The 20,603-nt window shown below is 44.3% G+C and overlaps 3 protein-coding genes and 1 long non-coding RNA gene across 5 annotated transcripts in view; 2 read left to right on the top strand and 2 right to left on the bottom strand.

The window, feature by feature from the left end:
- On the top strand, window positions 1–13,624 carry LOC117946635 (aldehyde dehydrogenase, mitochondrial-like). Its single transcript, XM_034874915.1, has 13 exons — window positions 1–210; window positions 2,398–2,502; window positions 3,411–3,551; window positions 4,998–5,077; window positions 5,356–5,467; window positions 7,931–8,059; window positions 9,276–9,389; window positions 9,773–9,875; window positions 10,479–10,663; window positions 11,303–11,467; window positions 12,458–12,615; window positions 12,725–12,839; window positions 13,407–13,624. The coding sequence occupies exons 1-13, from the start codon at window positions 94–96 to the stop codon at window positions 13,437–13,439; spliced, it is 1,557 nt and encodes a 518-aa protein (XP_034730806.1). The 5' UTR covers window positions 1–93; the 3' UTR covers window positions 13,440–13,624.
- On the bottom strand, window positions 4,877–14,311 carry LOC117946641. The gene is made up of 3 exons (XR_004657065.1): window positions 14,163–14,311; window positions 12,935–12,937; window positions 4,877–4,887 (listed from the first exon to the last, which is right to left on the bottom strand). It is a non-coding gene; the product is annotated as an uncharacterized LOC117946641 (long non-coding RNA).
- A 1,154-nt stretch (window positions 14,312–15,465) lies between these two features.
- LOC117945760 (zona pellucida sperm-binding protein 3-like) lies at window positions 15,466–17,857 on the bottom strand. Its single transcript, XM_034873457.1, has 5 exons — window positions 17,757–17,857; window positions 17,227–17,401; window positions 17,022–17,130; window positions 15,781–15,866; window positions 15,466–15,559 (listed from the first exon to the last, which is right to left on the bottom strand). Exons 2-5 carry the CDS (start codon window positions 17,256–17,258, stop codon window positions 15,466–15,468), a joined length of 321 nt encoding a protein of 106 aa, XP_034729348.1. The 5' UTR covers window positions 17,259–17,401; window positions 17,757–17,857.
- A 1,298-nt stretch (window positions 17,858–19,155) lies between these two features.
- LOC117946032 overlaps window positions 19,156–20,603 on the top strand; it is a 6,523-nt gene continuing 5,075 nt past the window's right edge. The window contains exon 1 of one of the 2 annotated variants that reach the window (XM_034873836.1): window positions 19,156–19,658. The gene's annotated coding sequence lies outside the window, so the exon portion shown is untranslated. The remainder of the gene's footprint in view (window positions 19,659–20,603) is intronic. The other variant, XM_034873834.1, reaches the window with a different exon arrangement.

Consider the following 20,603-nt stretch of genomic DNA (forward strand, 5'->3'; position numbering starts at 1 on the left):
CCCGGCCCCCAGCCCTGCCCCCAGCTCCCAGGGTCCGCTGCCTGCTTGTTAGCGTCTGCTCCGCAGCGGGAAGAAGCAGCAGGAAGAAGCACCATGCTCCGCGCCGTCCTTTGTCATGGCCTCCCTCGACTGAGCCGGCCGTCGGTGTGTCACTACTCTGCGGCCGCTGTCCCTGCCCCCAGCGGCCAGCCCGAGGTCCTCTTCACCAAGGTACGGCCGCGGGCAGACTCACTGACACAATCTCTCTAGACGGGACTCGGGACTTCGGCCAACTGCGCAACAAGTGCGTGTTAAGAATGTTAAACAGTTAACGCAGCACGGGAACCGTTAGCACATTAGAAGTGACGAGGGGTTGATTAGGCCGATTAGTAGTGTGGAGCAGTGGGACACGAGCTGAGCCCCAGGACCAGGATCAGGACCAGGACCAGACACACACTAAATCTCTCTGCTTGGTGCCTGATACTGCCAGGAGGAATCAGATAATCCAGATCAGCTCCAGATAAACTACTACTGCGAAATCCTCCTGGAAAGTTTTTTTTGTCCAACTTTATTTTCAAAAATATCCGATGATATGATATGACACTTTGGAACCATTCGGCATCGTACTTCAAAAACATAAATAAGGCAGTCAAGAAAAAAGTACAGGAAATTACGGCAATAATACAAAACCCTAAACTATACACAAACTAGAATACAGCCATGAACACATACAAAGCTGTAACTAAGTAGTTATAACATTATAATTAATCGTTTTGGTTCATTTTTGTATGAAGTAGTTTTAAATAATATAATAAGTATTAATAAATGTGATACCGTTTCCGAATATGTATTTAGATCTGATTCGTTTGATAGAGTTCTAGGCTGTGTCCAGGTAAACTCTCATTGCGAAATCCTCCTGGAAAGTTTTTTTTTTTTTCAACTTTATTGTCAGAAACACATTGACAATAATAAACATTTATGCTCATGTGCTCATATGCCATGTTGTTTTCCAATGACTATTAGAAGAATAAGAGTTCCAGAACCCTTCCCGGGAGGGACAGGTGTCAGGTGCTGAGGTTACAGCATCAATCATTCACACTGCGACCTCCTGATTGGAAGCCATGTTCTGATTGGACAGGAGTGGGTAGGATTTCTGTAAAAAGTAGTCCCTACTGAAGACAAATTACTTGTCAACGTTCCTTTGGGTAGAAGGAAGTGTATCTAATTTGAATACTTCAGAGTTACTTCAAACTCAAGCATTGTAACTAGTGCACCCTATACTGAACGAATGGACGCGGGAACACACGTTTTAATTCCATTAAAAAATAGTTTTTCCCTATAAACATCTCAACATATTTCAATGCAAATAAAATGCAGTATTTGGCTTATTCGGCAGTACTAAAACCCTCCTGGCCCAACCTCCAGGTGTGCTGTGTGTATTCTACAACACGTGAGGAGTTTTAGTTCTCCTCTTGCGTTACAAGAGCAAAGTCCTCCGTGTGACTAAAACTTAGACAAAAGAAAAGGCTTCCCACGTGTTAGCGTGTAGAATACGCCCGGTGCGCCTGTAGAATGGAACTTGGATTCTGTTTCCTGTATCTGTGAAGGTCATCTCAGTGCTGGGAGCTGTAGTTCTCCTCCCTTTAATCACCTAAGCACTGAAGGAATGGGAGACTGGGTCAACTGACCCTTTAAAGCCATTTGTTGCTTATTATTCCATACATATACACATTTAGTGGGATTTGTGTTTAGGTCAGTGTCATTACTCAGCTCTTACTGTCAGTAGTTACTGTCAGTGTCCACATCAGGAACCCTGACCCAGTCTAAGCTCTCTAACAACAAGGTTATACAGCGAGGGCAACAGGTCTGACTTTATTGATCCATAGGACAGGTGGGAGACTTGCATGTCACATAAACTGTCAATTCTTATTTTTTTTTGTTATTTATAAAAATAAAAATAAATTCAAATGCGGGAAACATGATAATCTATGTCAGATAGCAGGGAGCCAGGTCCCATTCAGCCTGAGATCAAGAACTGGGTCCAGACTAGTTCAACGCCAGACCGATTCTATGAAGAGGATGGAAGAATGAAGCGCTGCCGTCTATCCAGGAGTCCTTGTGACATAACTAGTGTGGCGGCGTTTGAAAAGATGTCTGCCGGACTGGACTGGAAATGGGGAAAGTAGCGGAAGTTTATTTGGTTTATTGTAATATTGTCTAGATTGTTATTATGATATTGAATGTTGTGGTTGTCATTTTTTTTAAATTTTGTCTGTGTGGGTGGTGATGACAAAGGGGGGGGGATACGTTCATGTGGCAAATTGTATGTTTTGTCGGTAAAAAAAGAAATTGTAAAGTTTGACCAAACCTGTAAATAAAACATTTCTTGAGCAGTAATGATCCATTTGACTATTCCAGCTGTTCATCAACAACCAGTGGCAGGATGCAGCGAGCGGGAAAACCTTCCCCACCATCAACCCCGCCACGGGGGAAGTCATCTGTCAGGTTGCTGAGGCTGATGGGGTAAACACCTTCATTCATCCATCACGTTCAGGCTGCTCTGGGTTGGTCCCGCTGAAATCCAATAAAATAAGAGAATGAAATCAAATGCAAATTAAAGCCACAAGTAAAAAAAAAGTATAAAAGAGGCAATACAACACTGTGAAAGAGTACTAACTACAACTACTGACTGGCATGTGGATTGGAACAAATACTCTCATGTACACTTATTGCTAGTGACCAATTGGTTGAGCTGCTGGCACGCATGCCGTAGGTTGCTATGGTAACAGGTTTAAAGCAGTCCTACCCAAGTCCAGTTATTTTAAAGCTGAAATGTCAATCATCATCATTGGCTTACAAATACAGCGTGCCGTGTGTACTTGGAAGTCGGATCTTCAAGGTCAAAGTGGGAAACACGCCTCGTGAGTGTCCAGCTCCGACATCCAGCGTGGCTGCTCCGTGCATCAACAGTTGAGAAAGCTGCAGTAATATACAGTTATTAGCACTTCTGTCTTCTTTGTGTCTCGCACACACAGTGCTGTCCATCTTCTACCTGTGGACATGTTGATACGCTGTTTGTATGCACAATAAACAGAACAATGCGTTGTTATCAACTGGTATTGCTAACAACAGCTAACCTCACAATAAAAATATGAATGGAACGCATTCATCTCAGGTGTGGCGTAGAAGTAGAAAGTGGCATGAAAAGAAAAGAGTCGAGGAAAGTTCAAGTACCTCAACATTTGGCCATTTGGAAGTACAGTACTGGAGAAAATGTACTTAGTTACATTCCACCAGTGGAATCAACAGAGGAGAAGTGGATTATACTTATATATGAATATAACTTATGATGTAATTGAATGTCATAGGAATCCTTTTCCTTAACGTGCAGTGTTTGATGTCTCTCTGAGATGTTGTGCGGTCATCTACAGGCAGATGTAGACAAGGCAGTGAAAGCAGCGCGGGATGCCTTTAGGTTGGGGTCACCATGGCGACGGATGGACGCCTCTCATCGCGGCCTGCTGCTCAACCGATTGGCCGATGCCATCGAGAGGGACTCTGCCTACCTCGCTGTGAGTCATTATTAAATGTCAGAGTATTAAAAGACTAAACGGAATGAAGCTGTTGAAGCCACACTGACTAACCAGTTACTAGTTACTATCCGCTAGTTACATGTCTACTCATTGGTCTTTCTCTTTTAACAATGTCTTGCTTTTTGGAACATCCTTCAGAGAACAGATCAGAAAGAAAAGATGGATGAAGAATCGGGGGGGCCCTCTAGCTCACCCAGTAAGAGCGTTCACCCCATGTTGGCTGAGTCCTGGAGCGGCCCGGGTTTAAGTCTGACCTGTGGCCCTTTGCTGCATGTTGCCCCCCCCCGTCATCTCTCTCCTACTTTCATGTCTATCTACTGTCACTAATGAAGGGAAAAGCCCCAAAAATAATTTAAAAAAACAAATAATTAATAAAATAAAAACCAAGATATTTCCTCTGTGCTTGAATTGAATAAGAATGCTCACGTACGCACAAAGGACCTGAACACTGAGCTGTTCGTAAAGTAGACTCTGGGTTTGTGGCACGACCTCACCGACTTCCACGGATGAAAGAAGAGGGGAAAGAAGTGTGAAGAGGTCTAAACTCCAGCAGCGCTACACACTAGACAGAACACACGCATTGTTTTGGCATGTGACCCTGCAAGCTGAAACTAGTTGTTTTTTATATAAGGCTTGTATTTATTGACAAGCGTCAGGGACATTTTTAGGCCTTTAATTAACAGGACAGCTGAAGACATGAGAGGGGTAATGACAAGCAGCAAAGGGTCGTACCCGGCCCGCTGCGTCCAGGAGTAAACCTTGATATATGGGCGCCCGCTCTACCAACTGAGCTAACCGGGTACCCGTAGTTTTTAATTCCCTAGTCTAACTAGATGTACCAGGTGTAAATCCAGGTCGTCCCGGGCCTTTCTGTGTGGAGTTTGTATGTTCTTCCCATGTTTCCGTGAGTTTCCTCCGGGTCCGCTGGTCCACCCCCACCATCAAATAACATGTACCAGGTTCTCCAGTCAGTGCCCTTGATCAAGGTCACTGGTTCAGATCTGAGATTGGCTGCGGGGCTAAATGCAGAGAATGAACTTTGCTACATGTATGTGACCTTATCAACATGCAACTTGTATTGCAGCCAATCAGCTTTCTTGTTGTTGGCGCGAGTCTCTTTCAGGATTGTACCACAGACATAAACCAGATTATATTCTTTAGCTATGGGGAAGTGCAAGTTCAGCGATATATGGCTTGGAAAAAACTGTATTTAGGGCTTAGTCAAAGCCGGCTGCTAACATTTTTTTTAATTTTTATATGTCTTGAATTTCATTCGTAATAGTCTTCAAAATGTCTTAAACAGTCATAAATTTGACTTGGTTAAAGCTGCAGAAACCTTTTTAACAGCATTCTATAATATTTGGAACACAGCTTTGATTGGTTCACTGCTGTACGAAGCATGTCAAATTGGTGTTGTTTGCTCAGGAACTGGAGACCCTTGACAATGGGAAGCCGTACGCTGTTTCCTACATGGTGGATCTGCCCAACGTGGTCAAATGTTTCAGGTAACAACACACACCACGCAGTTTTTGAAAGGCATTGTAAAGCTTTAATGTTTGCCTTTGACTTGGAGCATCTTGAACAAGAAATGACACTGAATTTGCTGAATTTACTGTTTATTAGACCACAAATGAGAACTCAGAAAAATATGTGATTCCCATCGGATCCAAAGTTGAAAATCAGTCCAGAGGTTTTTCTGTAATCCTGCTGACAGACAGACAAATCGAAGGTGGGGGGGAGGGAACCTCTAGTTGTAACCCATGTCCCAACCTGCTGTGTTTAGGTACTACGCGGGCTGGGCTGACAAGTGGGAGGGAAAGACCATCCCCATCGATGGAGACTATTTCTGCTACACCCGACACGAACCCATCGGAGTCTGTGGACAGATCATCCCGGTGAGGGGGGTGAGGGGGGTGAGGGGACAGGGAAAAAAACATCAAAATAAACTGATAACTAAAAATGTGAAAGAGCGGAGTGGAAATGCATATTGACTGACTGAGCATTCACATAGGGGGACAGAGACGAGCTAATACTCTTAATCGATCCATCACAAAGCTGTAGTCAGATGTACATACTTATCAAATCTGTTGTCCAACATGTAGATACAGCGTGTGAAATAAGTTTTGAACACGTCACTATTTTTCTCAGTACACATATTTCCATAGGTGCTAATGAAATTTTCACCAGATGTTGGTAACAACCCAATTAATCCATACATACAAAGAAACCAAAACAAATAAGTTCAGAAATTATGTGTAATAATGTGATGTGACACAGGAAAAAGTATTGAACACATGAAGAAAGGGAGGTGCAAAAAGTCATGGAAAGCCAAGACAACACCTGAAAACTACCAGTGATTAAAAAGCAATCCAGCCCCCTGTCAGTGCACATTAATATCAGCTGGTTCAGTCCCAGCTGATGGCCTACCAAAGGTCTCGTTGCCAGGTGTCACACTAGACACATCTCATGATGGGTAAAAGCAAAGAGCTGTGTCAAGACATTCAAAACCTAAGTGTTGCAAAACATAATGATGGCCTTGGTTATAGGTGCATTTCTAAGTTTCTGTATGTTCCAGCACGCACTTTTGGGGCCATAATACGGAGTGAGTGATTTCTGACAGAGGAAAAGAATAATCAGAGTTGTCCAAGAGCCAAGGACCACTTGTGGAGAGCTTCAAAAAGAGCCGCAATTAGCAGGTACTGTTGTCTCAAAGGAAACAGTAAGTAATGCACTCCACCGCCATGGCCTGTATGGAGACTCACCCACCACCATGGCCTGTATGGAGGCTCACCCACCACCATGGCCTGTGTGGAGGCTCACCCACCACCATGGCCTGTGTGGAGGCTCACCCTCCACCATGGCCTGTATGGAGGCTCACCCTCCACCATGGCCTGTATGGAGGCTCACCCTCCACCATGGCCTGTATGGAGGCTCACCCACCACCATGGCCTGTATGGAGGGCTCACTACTCAAGACTCCATTGCTGAAAATAAAGCATGTGAAGCTCGTTTAAAGTTTGATATATTCTTGACAAAATTCTGCTGCCATCTACCAGGATAATGAATATGAAACGAGGGTGGACGCTTCAGCAAGACATTGATTCCAAACACACAGCCAAGGAAGTAAAGCTGCTAGAATGTTCCAGCCAATCAGCTGACTTAAATCCCATTGAAAATGTATTGAAAGAACTGAAGAACCAGATTCATAGAAGAGGCCCACGGACCGTTTGTGTGGAAGAATGGGCCGAAATCCCACCAGAGCAATGCACGCCACTAGTTTCTCCACACAGGAGGTGTCTTGAAGCTGACGTTACCAACAAAGGCTTTTGTACAAAGTATTTAATATCAGTTACGGTGTTCAATACTTTTTTCCCTTTGTCATTTCACATTATGACACCAAACTTAATTTGTGAATTTATTTGTTTTGGTTTCTTTGTGTATATGGATTATTTGGGCTGTTAACAACATCTGGTGAATATTTCATGTCAAAAGCACCTTTTGGAAACATATTTACTGAGGAATATGGTGATGTGTTCAATACTTACTTCCCCCGCTGTAAGCTTAGTCCCAATGCAGTCTCCACGAGTGCTGCTCTGTGTGGGTAGAGTGTCTCTGGTAACTTCAGCTTAGGGATCCAAGTGTACAAGGGTTCAAAGACACTGGGGGACTCAGGAGGACACAGTTGAAAAAGCCTTGTTATTTTTCTTGGTTAAATCATTTGTTTCTTTTGTAAGCTGTGGATATAGTTTATTGTTTATATCCCCTTTTCTTAAATCTTTGGCTTAAGTTTTGAACAATTCTTTTAAAATCTTCTGAATCCCAGATGTGTTCAGGTCTCTGAATCTGACCAAAGGGTATGTCATTTATTAACCAATGAGGCTGCTCAGCTGGTTTTCTAAATATTGTATATGTAAATCACCATTACCATCTTTAAAGAAAATGAATTTCAGTGAAAGGAAAATCCAAACTAAGCTTCAAGTTGCTGAGTTGCCTTGTTTTAATGATTTAGCCCAGGAATATGATAAAGGCTTTTCAAACTGTACCCGCATGAGAGCCTCACTGTACACATCAGCTTGTTGGGTAAATACAGCAGGAAGCAGCCTGTAGTTGAATTGATTCACACCATGATTACCCACATTCTGTATTATTAAACTGGTCTAAGAGGCGTGCACACAGAGCTCAGACGGAGGAGAAGAGGCCCTGGTGTCGGGCAGGCAGTGTGCAGGTTCTGACCTGTTAACCTGGGAGCTGAAATAAAAACACACGCTCAGCCACGCAGGCAGTGTCAGTGTGCAGGAGGCCTTACTCAGTAGATGTGAAGTGTGATGCGAATATACCTTTCTCTCCTCCCCCCCGCAGTGGAACTTCCCTCTGCTGATGCAGGCGTGGAAGCTCGGCCCGGCCCTGGCGACCGGTAACACCGTGGTGATGAAAGTGGCGGAGCAGACGCCGCTCACAGCTCTCTACGTAGCCAGCCTGATTAAAGAGGTACTTTGTTCCTTTTTTCTCCAGGTATTGGGACTTTATCGACCAACAGTGCAACACACAGGAACATAGAGACCTTTTTTCTTTTTAACAAATATAATATTTACGCCTTCCTGTAAAATCCTTTGGATCAAAGCAACACATTCTGTCCTCGCTCAGCCTCTAGTTCTGGTAGGCTCGTGTTGAAGCTTGCACCAGTCTGCCGTGTGTCCACAGTAGAAATGTCTGATGGGAAAAGTTATTGGATCATGTAATCTATCTTTGCTTTTCAGGGTCAGCCTCGGTATCATGGGCATAAATAACGTGGTTAAGTGTCAGAAAGTTTTATTTCTGGAGAACCTATTGAGGCATCATTCTCTCTGAGGTTATTACAGAGCTCTTTATCCTCCTTTAGTGGTGGAATGGAACTAAGTACATGTACTCCAGTACTGTACTCAGTCCAGATGTTGAGGTACTTGTACTTTACTGTAGTCTATTCTTTTAATATCACTTTCTACCTCTACTCCGCTACATTTCAGTGACAAATATTCTACTTTTTACTCATCTGACAGCTGTAGTTACTAGTTACTTTAATTACTAGTTACTCTAGTTACTAGTTACTTTGCACAATAAGATTCCTGCTCACTAAACACATGTAATCTATAATATCTGATGTTTTATTATTAAGTAACCTATCAGCAATATAACGGCCCCAGGTGAAATAGAAGCTGAAACACTAAGTTGATGGACAGATCTATTAGGATTGTTTCTACTTTCTAAAATCAGAGGGTCTTTCTGCATTGATTGCTTTAATTTTAATACTTTTTAGTACGTTTTCCTGATGATACTTACATACTTTTACTTAGTAACATTTTCAATGCAGGACTTTTAGTGTAAGAGTGTTTTTACAGTGTGGTATTAGTACTTTCTGAATACTTCTTCCTCCACTGGTGACTCTTGAGTCATGCAGTTGACCCCAAACTGTAAAACTTGTTCTGCAAGCAACATGTTGCGTAACATAGAGAAAGGTCTTATTACCAAATCCAATAGCTTTAAAGCAGGAACAAGTTCAGCATAACGGTTCTTTCATCTATTTTATCAAGTCTTTTCATTTCCTGAGCAACTTCAGAGTTGAGCAGTTTGGCAGAGATGAAGGAAGAAGATTGGTGAAGATATAAGAAAATAGAAAGAACACAGAAAGAGCTCCCTCTGAAGCCTGTGTGGTGCCTTGTGCTTCCAGGTGGGCTTTCCTGAAGGTGTTGTGAATATCGTGCCAGGCATGGGACCTTCAGCTGGGGCCGCCATCGCAAGCCACATGGATGTTGACAAGTTGGCCTTCACTGGATCCACGGAGGTGGGAAAACTCTCTGTTTACTTTAATATATTTTATATATAAATGACACACTGTCAATAACTAATTCAAAGGCCAGGACAATAAGATAATAAATATCATGTGGCACATGAGAGAGCATTTTATAAGATATTGGATTTGTTAGATGATTTTTGCATTGGAATAGGTTACTGTATACAGTAGCTGTGATCACTGATGGGCCCACATCCTATCAAGATAGGGAGACCCCCTCTGACCCAGCTAAATTGGTGCTGCAGCTGTTGGATGGGAATTTAACACAAGTTACTCTCTATCCTCAATATATATACTGTCTATGTGATCATATATATAGCTTATATAAGCTGTAGTAGTCACCATGTGTCTTCTTCCCTGTCTGTGTCCATCAGGTGGGTCATCTGATCCAGAAGGCTTCAGGCAGCAGTAACCTAAAGAAAGTCACTCTGGAGTTGGGAGGAAAGAGTCCCAACATCGTCCTGTCTGACGCCGACAGTATGTCTCACAGATACAGTATGAGTGCAGCAGGCATGTTCTAACACATCTGGGGCACTGTGGGGCAGTCTGTCAGAGACTGTAGAGATAAGCAGCTGCACTGCTCACACACAGTGTAACAGTCAGATCAGAACAAACGGACTGAGAAGCCGCTTTTTCCCCACAGGGCGTATTCTGACAAGATGAAAGAGCAGATCCCATTCTTTGAATCTCTAAAACTAGAAGAATGACTTTCAGCCCCTATAATCTGGATCAGTTATGTCTAATGTGGAGGGACATTTCTGATATGTAATATAGATTCTGAAATTGACCTTGTCTAAATAGCAGTAATGAGTCATTGTTCAATAAGAATGCATGCAGCCAGACAACATGTTTATAGAATTTCATGTAAAGGGCATGGCTACGTCCCAATACTGTTGGGTGTGTTCTGCTGCACCTGTCCTGGAGTACACTGCTACGTCACTACACAAAAGTGAGAAATTAATCAAATGTTCACTGCCTATTGACTGAAGAGGAGACGTCCGGATTAATATGAAGTAGGAGCATTTTAATATTGTTTATTTTGAAGAATACTTTAATGGTCCTTATGTTTTCCTCATGCAGTGGAAGATGCAGTGGAGCAGTCCCACTTCGCTCTGTTCTTCAACCAAGGCCAGTGTTGCTGCGCCGGCTCCCGAACGTTTGTCCAAGCCGACATCTACGATGAGTTTTTGGAGAGGAGTGCCGAGCGAGCTCGGAGACGCGTGGTGGGAAACCCCTTTGACCTAAAGACCGAGCAGGGACCTCAGGTAACACACACACATACACACAAAACCCTCAATTATAAATAATACATTTATATGGAGCTTTCCATCATTCGGGAGGACTACTTTCTACCACCCCAGTGTGGAGCACCCACCCACCTGGGTGATGCCCACCAGCCTTACAACGCCAGCTGCTCCCCACACATCAGCATCAGCTCTGTAGAGTGGGAGGGAAACAGGTGTTTTGTGAGGGGGGGAGCAGCCGGGGAAAACCCACATAGACACGGGGAGAAGATGCAAACTCCACACAGAAGGCCCGGGACCACCAGGGTTTGAACCGGGACCTTCTTGCTGTGAGGCCACAGTCCTAACCACTGGGCCACCAGGCTGCAAATTATCAAGCTCAGACCCCCTCCAAGTAAATGAAAAAGGAAAATAACGTTATTTTATGCCTGTATAATGGCCAGAATTATCAGTTGTTTCTAGATAGATAGATAGATAGATAGATAGATAGATAGATATTTATTGATGGGAAATTATAGTAAGGGGAAAAAGGAATAACATACATGTATGAACACACATACTCATACAGTGTTAATACATGGTCAGTGCAGTTTTAAAACACAAATAGGTGCATATGAAGTGGAAGAACTCTCTCTCCCGCTCTCTGTGACGGCCTGCCAGGTGGACGAGGAGCAGTTCAACAAGATCCTGGGCTACATCAGCAGTGGGAAGAGAGAGGGAGCCAAGCTGATGTGTGGGGGGGGAGTGGCTGCTGACAGAGGCTACTTCATCCAGCCCACGGTGTTCGGAGACGTCCAGGACAACATGACCATCGCCAGGGAGGAGGTACCACCCTACGGAAGACTAATTTAACACGTTGTTATATGTATTTCTTTGTTATGAATGCATTAACTCAGTCATAATTTAATTGAAATCATATAGTGTTAATGGAAGTGCAGTCAATAGTAGTGACCATAATCAAAGTGCACTTAGCCGCTGATATGTGGAATCAGTATGTTGTGTCCATATGTGCTCGTGCTGTGTCCCCCAGTGGTTGGACAGGTAGCTGCTACTGCTACAACCCCCCCCCCCCCCCCGAGAGTCAAACTCCGCCTATGCCTCTAGAAGGCAGTTTCAAAGATTATACAGCAGATATGATACCTATATGCTAAAGTAGACAATCATCCATAGGTCCATAGCAACCAGTTCATGTGTTGAGTCTGATATTACCCATAGTGCTGTGCTGAATGGTCTCAATGTTTGATTCATGTATTTCATGTGAGTACTAGTTTACTAGAGGAGTGGCTTAGTGTTTTAAGAAATGCAATTGATGCAGGGAGTGTATATTTAGTTTCCACAGCGTTAGTAAAGAAATCTAGGGAAATGCCCCCCCCCCTAACAGTGGAGAATGATGTGTAATCAGTCATCCACTGGGCTCGTTTCTCAGGCATAATTATACACCATATTAGCATTGTTGCAGTGTGTACTGGCATACAGTCTTGGAAACGCACCACAACTATATGAGCATGGTATTAGATACCGAGGTGCATCCTCACCTTTCAAATTTGAGAATACATTCCTTCTATTATTTAAAAACGCCTAAATAACAAGGAACAACATGTATTCATTCACGTCAATAATAGATTAAATATAATACTTAGTACTCTTTTGGACAATAGTACATACGTTTCCCATCCTGAGAACACCAATGTCTACAGATCTGTGTCAGTTGTTTGTTCCCGTGTGAGAGGAAATATGTTTATTACACGCTTTGCTTGTGTGTCCACCGTTACTTATTATCAGTATTGATTTCTGCTTTCTTTTCGGTCGTTGCAGATCTTCGGCCCAGTGATGCAGATCCTGAAGTTCAAAACGCTGGAGGAGGTTGTGACGAGAGCCAACGACTCCAAATATGGTCTGGCAGCCGCCGTGTTTACTAAAGACATCGACAAGGCGCACTACGTGTCCAACGCACTCCGCGCCGGCACAGTGTGGTAGGGCTGTTACCACCGCCGACGGTAGTCTCTGAGCTGCTCACATCCATGGCTAACCTGTGTGTGTGTGTGTGTGTCTCTCTGTGTCTCTCTGTCTCTCCCCCTGCAGGATTAACTGTTATGACGTGTTTGGGGCTCAGGCCCCGTTTGGAGGCTACAAGGCCTCCGGTAATGGCAGAGAGCTCGGAGAGTACGGCCTGGACAACTACACAGAAGTCAAAACGGTAAGTACTAAAAATATACGCCGAGAATTCTTTTAGGCTTATCAGATGAATATGAACCTGCAGTATATGGATCATGAAACAAGGGTAATTATAACCTGCTAAATCAACAATGTGTGCATGAAATCAATAAACACAGTTCACAATTGGTTATTTTGAACTGAAGTATGTTTTAAATAACACTCCAGTCCAGTCTGGCTGTATCTGAATAAATGATAAAGTTGTCACCATACCCGCATTTTAAACTTCTATACAACACTAGACTAAAGAAAATGATACAAGACACCTAAACACAAAAAAGGCTCTTTTTTTATGAATCCCTTGCACACCTTGCTGGTACAGAAAAGTCCCTGAACACACCAACGCGTTGGTCGTGTATGGCGTTATTTTTGTTAGGAGGGCTTCTTCTTGGTGGATCTTCCTCCCCGTTGTTCCATCTGTGCAGACTTGCCTTGAAAATCTGACTGCCTGATTTATTTTTATGACTTTGGTGCTTTTGCATGATTAGCAGAGTTTTTAATGTTCGATATGCTGAGAGGAAATGTTCTTTTCGTGTGTGTGTGTTGTCAGGTGACCATCAAGGTGCCACAGAAGAATTCTTAGACATCCTACTGCTCTCTATCAGACCTTCATTTCAGCACGTTGGACCCCTTTCAGCTGTGGCTCTGCACCCACCGTCCACACTCGCCATATCTTTATTTTTCCACCTGAATCCATGTAATCAAACTATGAAGACACAATCTGTTTTCATTTCTACATTTTCTTAATAAAGGCATTTGAGGCACTTAGCTTTCTTCGTCCTCTTTCTGTTATTTACAGGAAATGTTAACATTTGCATTGCCTTAGCCGAGCTAGCCGTAGCTAACATGGCTGACGTTAGCGAGCGAGTGCCCAATAGAGACGTTGCTTATATAGTAGCCTGTGCCTGGTGGCTCTTCAGTGACGTGTCATACGTTTCCCTGGTTGACTGCGATGTGGAGTTTTATATGATGCAGGCAAATGTGTGATTTTCTTTGAAGTTGTTGCCTCCATATCTCTGTTAGGGATTTGTGTGATTGGTTATGGTGGCTAATGTTATAGCCATGTTATAGCCATGTTAACTCAGGCTAGGTCCATGGATCGGCATATGCATGCCGATGCATCTCGGCCTAGCCTCATCCACATAACACAAGGTCCAACCAAACAGTATCCATAGTAACTTGTGAGCGGGGGTGAAGAGGTGCGTTTACGAAAACAAGACACGTAGGCGTGGGCTTGGTCAGATGTTTATTATTCACCAACATGTCTACATGGATACAGAACACCACGCTCTGCTCCAGTCCTGACAAAGTCCCGCCTGGTTTCAAGTCCTCCATGTTCCGTAGGAGCAGTTCGGGAGTTCCATCGATCCACTCGACTGTTCATGGTCCTGGAGGTTTTTTACAAACCTAGGATATTTGAAATAAATGCTTGTAGTGTTTGAATCAGTTGTGCTAGAAGCCCCACCCTGGCACCAACCAGGCCCAGTCCCAGTTGCTCTCGGAGCCATGCCAGCTCGTGATAACGGTCACCAAAGCTGAGGAACTGGGGCTGTCTTAAAGCATTTCCTCTGAACTAACCAAACCAAAACCGGGTGGTTGTGTAATGTTTTTTGAAAATTCTTGTACTTCTTCCTGCCTTTTTTTTCTTCATTGCTCATGTAAATTGACCCAAATGACGGGCTTCACGTTTTTCAATTCCAGAATCAAAATCAGACTCCCAAGTAACCCGTCTCCAAAGACCAGGTCCCTGAACCCAGATTGGTCGGCTTCTAACCCTCTGAGCAGTAGACAGTGAAGCATTGCACCATCTCCGAGAGCTCCTTTACCGTTTGCATGCCCTTGGATCCCGTCGGACTTGGTGTTTACTGACTTCGTGCCAGACCTGACCTGTTCGGACCACAGCGGAGGGTCCAAATCATCAGACTCCAGCCTACTCTTTGCTGACCTGCTGACATCAGAAAAAACTGGGGGGTCCATTTCAAAGTCCTTGGACACCAAATGTGTCCCTGCTAATATCTCAGGCCTATTGCCAAAAGGACTCGCATAGACTTTGGATTCCAGAGGATAACCAGGTGTACTGGCACCAGTTCCCGCTCCAACATTATTTGGGGGAAATCTCTCTGAACTGATTGGAGCAGACATGACACCGTGTCCTGTACTATTAATAGGGACACTGCCACTCTTTGGATCACTGTCAGGGCACAGTTTAATGATAGGGATCATCGTGGAAACATGTTCAGTAGAACCAGGATTACGTGTCTTATCATTACCTGTACCAAAGCTTGAAAACTCTTTTGCAGGGACAGTGCTGGGAATATAAGGATCTCCTGAAGCATCAGTGCTTCTGTTGTCACTGGACACACGGCTCTCAGAGGGAAGCTCCTCCCTGGTCTCCTCTGGGCCAGTCTGGTCAGACAGGACCGTGTCATCTGTAGCTAACTCTTCCAGCCTGCTGTCTGTCTCTTCCATAGGCACATCTTCTGTCTCGCCTTCGTCCTGTCCTCTCTTCTTTCCCTGCTGGCTGGCAGAGGCATTGTGCTTCCATTCGGTCTTCACAGCAGTCTTCTCAGAAAGGCCTTCTTCATTCTCCTCTTCATGGCCAATCTGTGTCATTTGTTCAGTAAGAACTCACAGTCCTGCCTGTCTGAGCACATGGAATCGCAGCAGGTGCTTACTGAGGCTGTGGCCTCCAGCTTCTCCCACCTACACAAAAACAACAAAGCAGTCCTTTGGTACAAACACTTGATTCAATATATATACATGTGATTCAACCATGAAATCCTCCCACCGCCCTCCCAAAAGCACTGCCACCCAACACCAGATTTGTTTTCATATTGCTACTCTATTTATTGTTTATCATCTAACGGTCGATTCTCATTCAATCCTTTATTTAGAAGGATCTGTTAATAACACGGGTTTCTGACCTGCCAGAAGCCTCGTTGTAGCTGCAGGACTTTGAGCTGGGGGATGCACTGAACCCGACTGACATTGAACAGTGGAGGTACTGCTCCTACAGACAGACTGTCAGACAGACGTCATACACTCGCCGGTGCTTAGAGAGCCTGCTAGTTGTATGGAACATGTGGATTTGGACTCCACCGTTAGGTCCAGCATATTGTACACTCACTGGGCAGCACCTCTTCAATCTCTCCCTAAGGTTGAGGCAGGGGCATAGGCGTAATTTACAGAGGATATGAAAGGGGTTACACCCCACAAAAAAAAATGTTATATTTCCTTTACATAAATTAAGACATTTGCAACCTATTTGGTGCAGAAAAGGCACAAATAGTTGCAGAACAACTCCCCAAACTATTGTGGTAGAAAGTTGCACAAATGTACTTTATGTATAAAAATGACTGAATCAGTGTTTAAATCATCTGTTAAATGACTGCAACCTTTATGCACTCTTTGACAGGTAAGAAAACTCTGGGGTGGGTCGATGTCTAGAGATCTGGAGGGGAAACTGGCCCTGCCAGGTTTTGTTGACCACACTGCCGAGACAGATAGCTTGTGTCCCCCTCACAGCGAGGGACAACCAATAACTCGACGGAATCCTGTTTGCTGTCCTTCAAGGTTGAAAACACTTAACTGGAAGTCGCTTTGGATAAAAGAGTCAGCTAAATTACAATTTTAGTTGTTTTTTGGTCATTTTTTAGGCCTTTATTTGAGTGGACGGCTGAAGACATGAAGGGGGGGGGGGGGGGGGTATGTAATGTGCTGTGCATGCGGCTGTGCATTGCAAGTTATAAAGACTCCATTGCAAGAAGCTCTTGAGGCTAGAACTCATTTACCAAATATTCCACATACAGGAGCATCAACGAGCAAGACAAATGATCAGTAGATTGCTGCTGCAACAACTGAACTATTTTTCATCAGGAAGCTATAAATAAACATCAGGTGTACAGTAAAATATAGCTTTAAATGCACATAAGCAGCAATTAATATCAGCATGAGCAGGTGCAACATGCTTTGACATTGCTTTTACCCACTGTAGAAACAGTAGCTATGCAGTTGACCACAACCGGCATTGGATCCTCCATTTGTCCGTCTTGTCCGACCTTACTCAAAGACAGACATACTGCTCAGGTCTGCTTGGCCAGTTGTGTCAAAAGACTTCATGAAGTTTCAAGTTTTAGAAGGATATCAAATAAAGAAATGGTCTTACTTGTGAGATTCCTTTAAATAGAAAGGCATCCACAGAGAACTTCAGCACACTACCCCCTCCTGACAGGAACCGGGAGCTGCTGGTCTCCCTCCTGCTGTCGGCCAAGCAGCTGCAAATAAAAGCATGAACCACAATCAATACGATACATTACAAACCAACTACTGTAAACTCACCAGTTGACTGCGTGTTCTGGCTGGAGACACACCCATAGTTAGTAATGATGTCCACTTTAGGCATGCTGCTTGGGTCTTTGGAGCTCGTGGCATAGCATGCATCGACATAGAGCCTTTCCCCAGCAAGCAGCACTCCTGTCTGGGCCACAAAATACACCTGGTCCCCTAAAAAGAACCAGTGGCCTGGAGGGATGGGCTCCCCCTTGGCTAGAAAGAGAGACAGAAACACAGACAGAGACAGACAGAAGGAGACCCCGTCTTAAGCTTTATTTGCTTCTGTTCTTGTTGATCAAAGTTGCAATTTATAGATCTGAAGTTACAGTAAAATATATAATAAGCCAAGACTGAAAATGATTCAGTGTAGACTTTAATACTTTAAGCTAACTGTTCACATTAAAGCTGCATTTTCTGATAAACATCAAATACTAGATTTGGCTTTAACAAGACGTGATGACTGGGAGCGTGATGGTTTAAGCAGATCATTCCAGATGTTTACAGGAAACTTGTCATTTTGCAGTGATAGTGGAGCCTGATGTAGACGGTGTAGGTGTAGGTGTGTTACCAGTGCAGACAGTGAGGGTGTAGTTGTGTTTACTACTGATGCTCTTTATTAAGGTTGTGAGCTGGACCTGAGGTCTGAAGCCAACTTGCTATGAGTAATGAAACCTGAGAGAGAGAGCGAGAGAGAGAGAGAGAGACACAACACATCACTCCACAGGCTGACGTAAAGACGTTTTCTTCTTCATAATCGTTATTAATCATTAAGGATCTAACAGTAATTCTGTACCCTTCTACACATCAGCCACAGAGTAACAGAGGTCCCAGGTCTACCTGAGATACCTTCTAAGAGGTTTAATCATATTTAAACCACCTCTTGTTAAGACCATGTTTATTTCAGTTAGTGGGGGACCCTAGGGGATGGACTTACTGAAGTCAAACAGAGTCATACTGTTACATCATTATAAGCAAGATCGCTTCAGTCAACAGTGGCCAAACAAGCTCCAATGGCAGTTAATAGGGCAACTGTCCAGCTCCCGTTCACAACAGCTCTTGTTTTGCCGCTGACAGACTCAGATTATTATTCTAAGTGTCTGACAACCTTATAAAAGGATTTCTAAGGAGGTAGACTGTTCTTTTAAAGAGTGACATCCTTTTTAAAAACATAAAAACATCCACAATATTGTGGTTGCTAAAGCCACCAGAAACAGTCATTTTAGTCATTTTTAGTCACGGAACAAGACCAACAGAAGCAGCGTGAACACCAACATGATGGGGGAACCTGGCAGAGTCTGGCCCGGCCTGGCCTGGCCCTCATTATCACATGTGCTGTGCCTGCTGATTGGCCCAGCCTGCGCCGCACACATGTAGGCCTATTAGAATCATATTTATTAATATTTATATGAGAAGGTTAACCTCTCTTTATATAGACCTTAGTGGTCCCCTAATACTGTATCTGAAGTCTCTTTATATAGACCTTAGTGGTCCCCTAATACTGTATCTGAAGTCTCTTTATATAGACCTTAGTGGTCCCTAATACTGTATCTGAAGTCTCTTTATATAGACCTTAGTGGTCCTTAATAATAATATTTTTTTCTATATTGATCTCAATCTGATAACACTGAAAGACCAAATGCGTGACCAAAGTACATGGCAGCTGCAGCTGTTTCAACAATATGACTTTTGGCTCATATAAAATCTAATTTAACCCAAAGTACACCCTGTAACCCAAAGAAGAAGAGGAGTACTCCTTTCTGGAGGTAGCCTACATTCTGTCCATCAGGGACATGGTGTTGAGAAAGACCTCCAGTTTTCTCTTTCTTGAATGTCTTATGTTTAAAGTACTTTTTATTAAAGTAACTGCAGTTGGTCTTTGTCTTCCATAATGATTAGTTCTGGATCGACCCCCCGCAGCGCCTGGACGCTACCTAAATAACGAGTGTAGAAGCGCACTAGAATCATGGCGGCGGCGGAAGGGACCGTGCTTTGCAAACGGCGGAGAGCGCAAGGGTTTCTGGGTGAAGCCGGGATCGAGGGATGACAAACGATGACATTTGGCGTTTGGTATCAAATACGCTCTCTACTGTTCTTAAACGTCTCTGTTGGTATTTAATACACGTCCAGAATCAGAGCCTTGTGATTGGTGGACCTCGTGTGACATCCGGGTCAACTGGAAATGACCCAGTCTGAACCGACCGTAGTTACGACAATACACGTGCACAGAAACGGAAGCGGGGCTGGCCTTGGTTCGGAAGCCGCAGTGGTGCTGCCTTCCTGCGCTCCACGGCCGTGCATGGCCCGAGTCCCGTCAGCTCAGCACACCGGGCCCGACGGCTCTGCGGGGGGGAGACCGGCACGCTCGAGCCGCCGGGACGTTTCATTGTTTGTGATAAAGTGGGATTGGCTCCGCGTGCCGTCCGTTCGGTGTGCGGTGAGCTCGTGATGTAGGCCGGTAATCCTGCTGGAGGTAGGTGATGGATTATTGTTCGATATGTGCTCAGTTTAAGGACCAATGTAACCAGGATAGAGATGTAGAGGCTGGTCTGGGTTGGACACAGAATGTCATCCACACTCCCTATCGCAGCCCGCACACCCTGTGGGCTGAACCCGGGTACTGAACCCTGTACTCAACCCGGGTACTGAACCCGGGTACTGAACCCTGTGCTGAACCCGGGTACTAAACCCTGTGCTGAACCCGGGTACTAAACCCTGTACTCAACCCGGGTACTGAACCCTGTGCTGAACCCGGGTACTAAACCCTGTGCTGAACCCGGTTACTGAACCCGGTTACTGAACCCTGTGCTGAACCCGGTTTCTGAACCCTGTGCTGGGGTCTAAAAGCTGATGTTTACGTGAGGGAGATGCAAGCGTCGCTGTCTGACCTGAGTTTTTAATTAAATCAAATTCCCAACACATTGATCAGCTGTGCTTGTGAGTAAAATTGTGTTGCCATGCAGCAGGACTCTCAGCCACAGTGTGGAAGAGAGAGAGAGAGAGAGAGAGAGAGAGAGAGAGGATCAGTAGAAAGAGAGCCTTGTGGAAGAGCCCATCATCACCTGATTTTAACGACCTACTGACCCATCAACCTTTGACAGTGACACCATGCACACTGTGGCACCTTCAACAGTAGCACACACCTTCTATCATCAGAGTGTAGAACCACAGAAAAGTATAGCATGTTACTTCTTCCTCATTCCTCGTGTGCTAGGTGATCTCTGCAGAGCAGCACCGTCCCCCTTACAGCTGAAAGCTAAAAGGACCAAATGGGACATGTCATGGAGACAGAAAGCATCCATGAAGACAGCTCCAGTTAGTCTGATCACAGGTGACTGCAGGTGGTAGCTTTGCTTGACATGACTCCAATGTTTGCTGCAAGGGCGTAACTTTGGGTTCAGCACTGGGGGGGGGGGGG

This window comes from Etheostoma cragini, chromosome 6, assembly GCF_013103735.1.
Source record: "Etheostoma cragini isolate CJK2018 chromosome 6, CSU_Ecrag_1.0, whole genome shotgun sequence".
In the NCBI taxonomy this organism is placed as follows: domain Eukaryota; kingdom Metazoa; phylum Chordata; class Actinopteri; order Perciformes; family Percidae; genus Etheostoma; species Etheostoma cragini.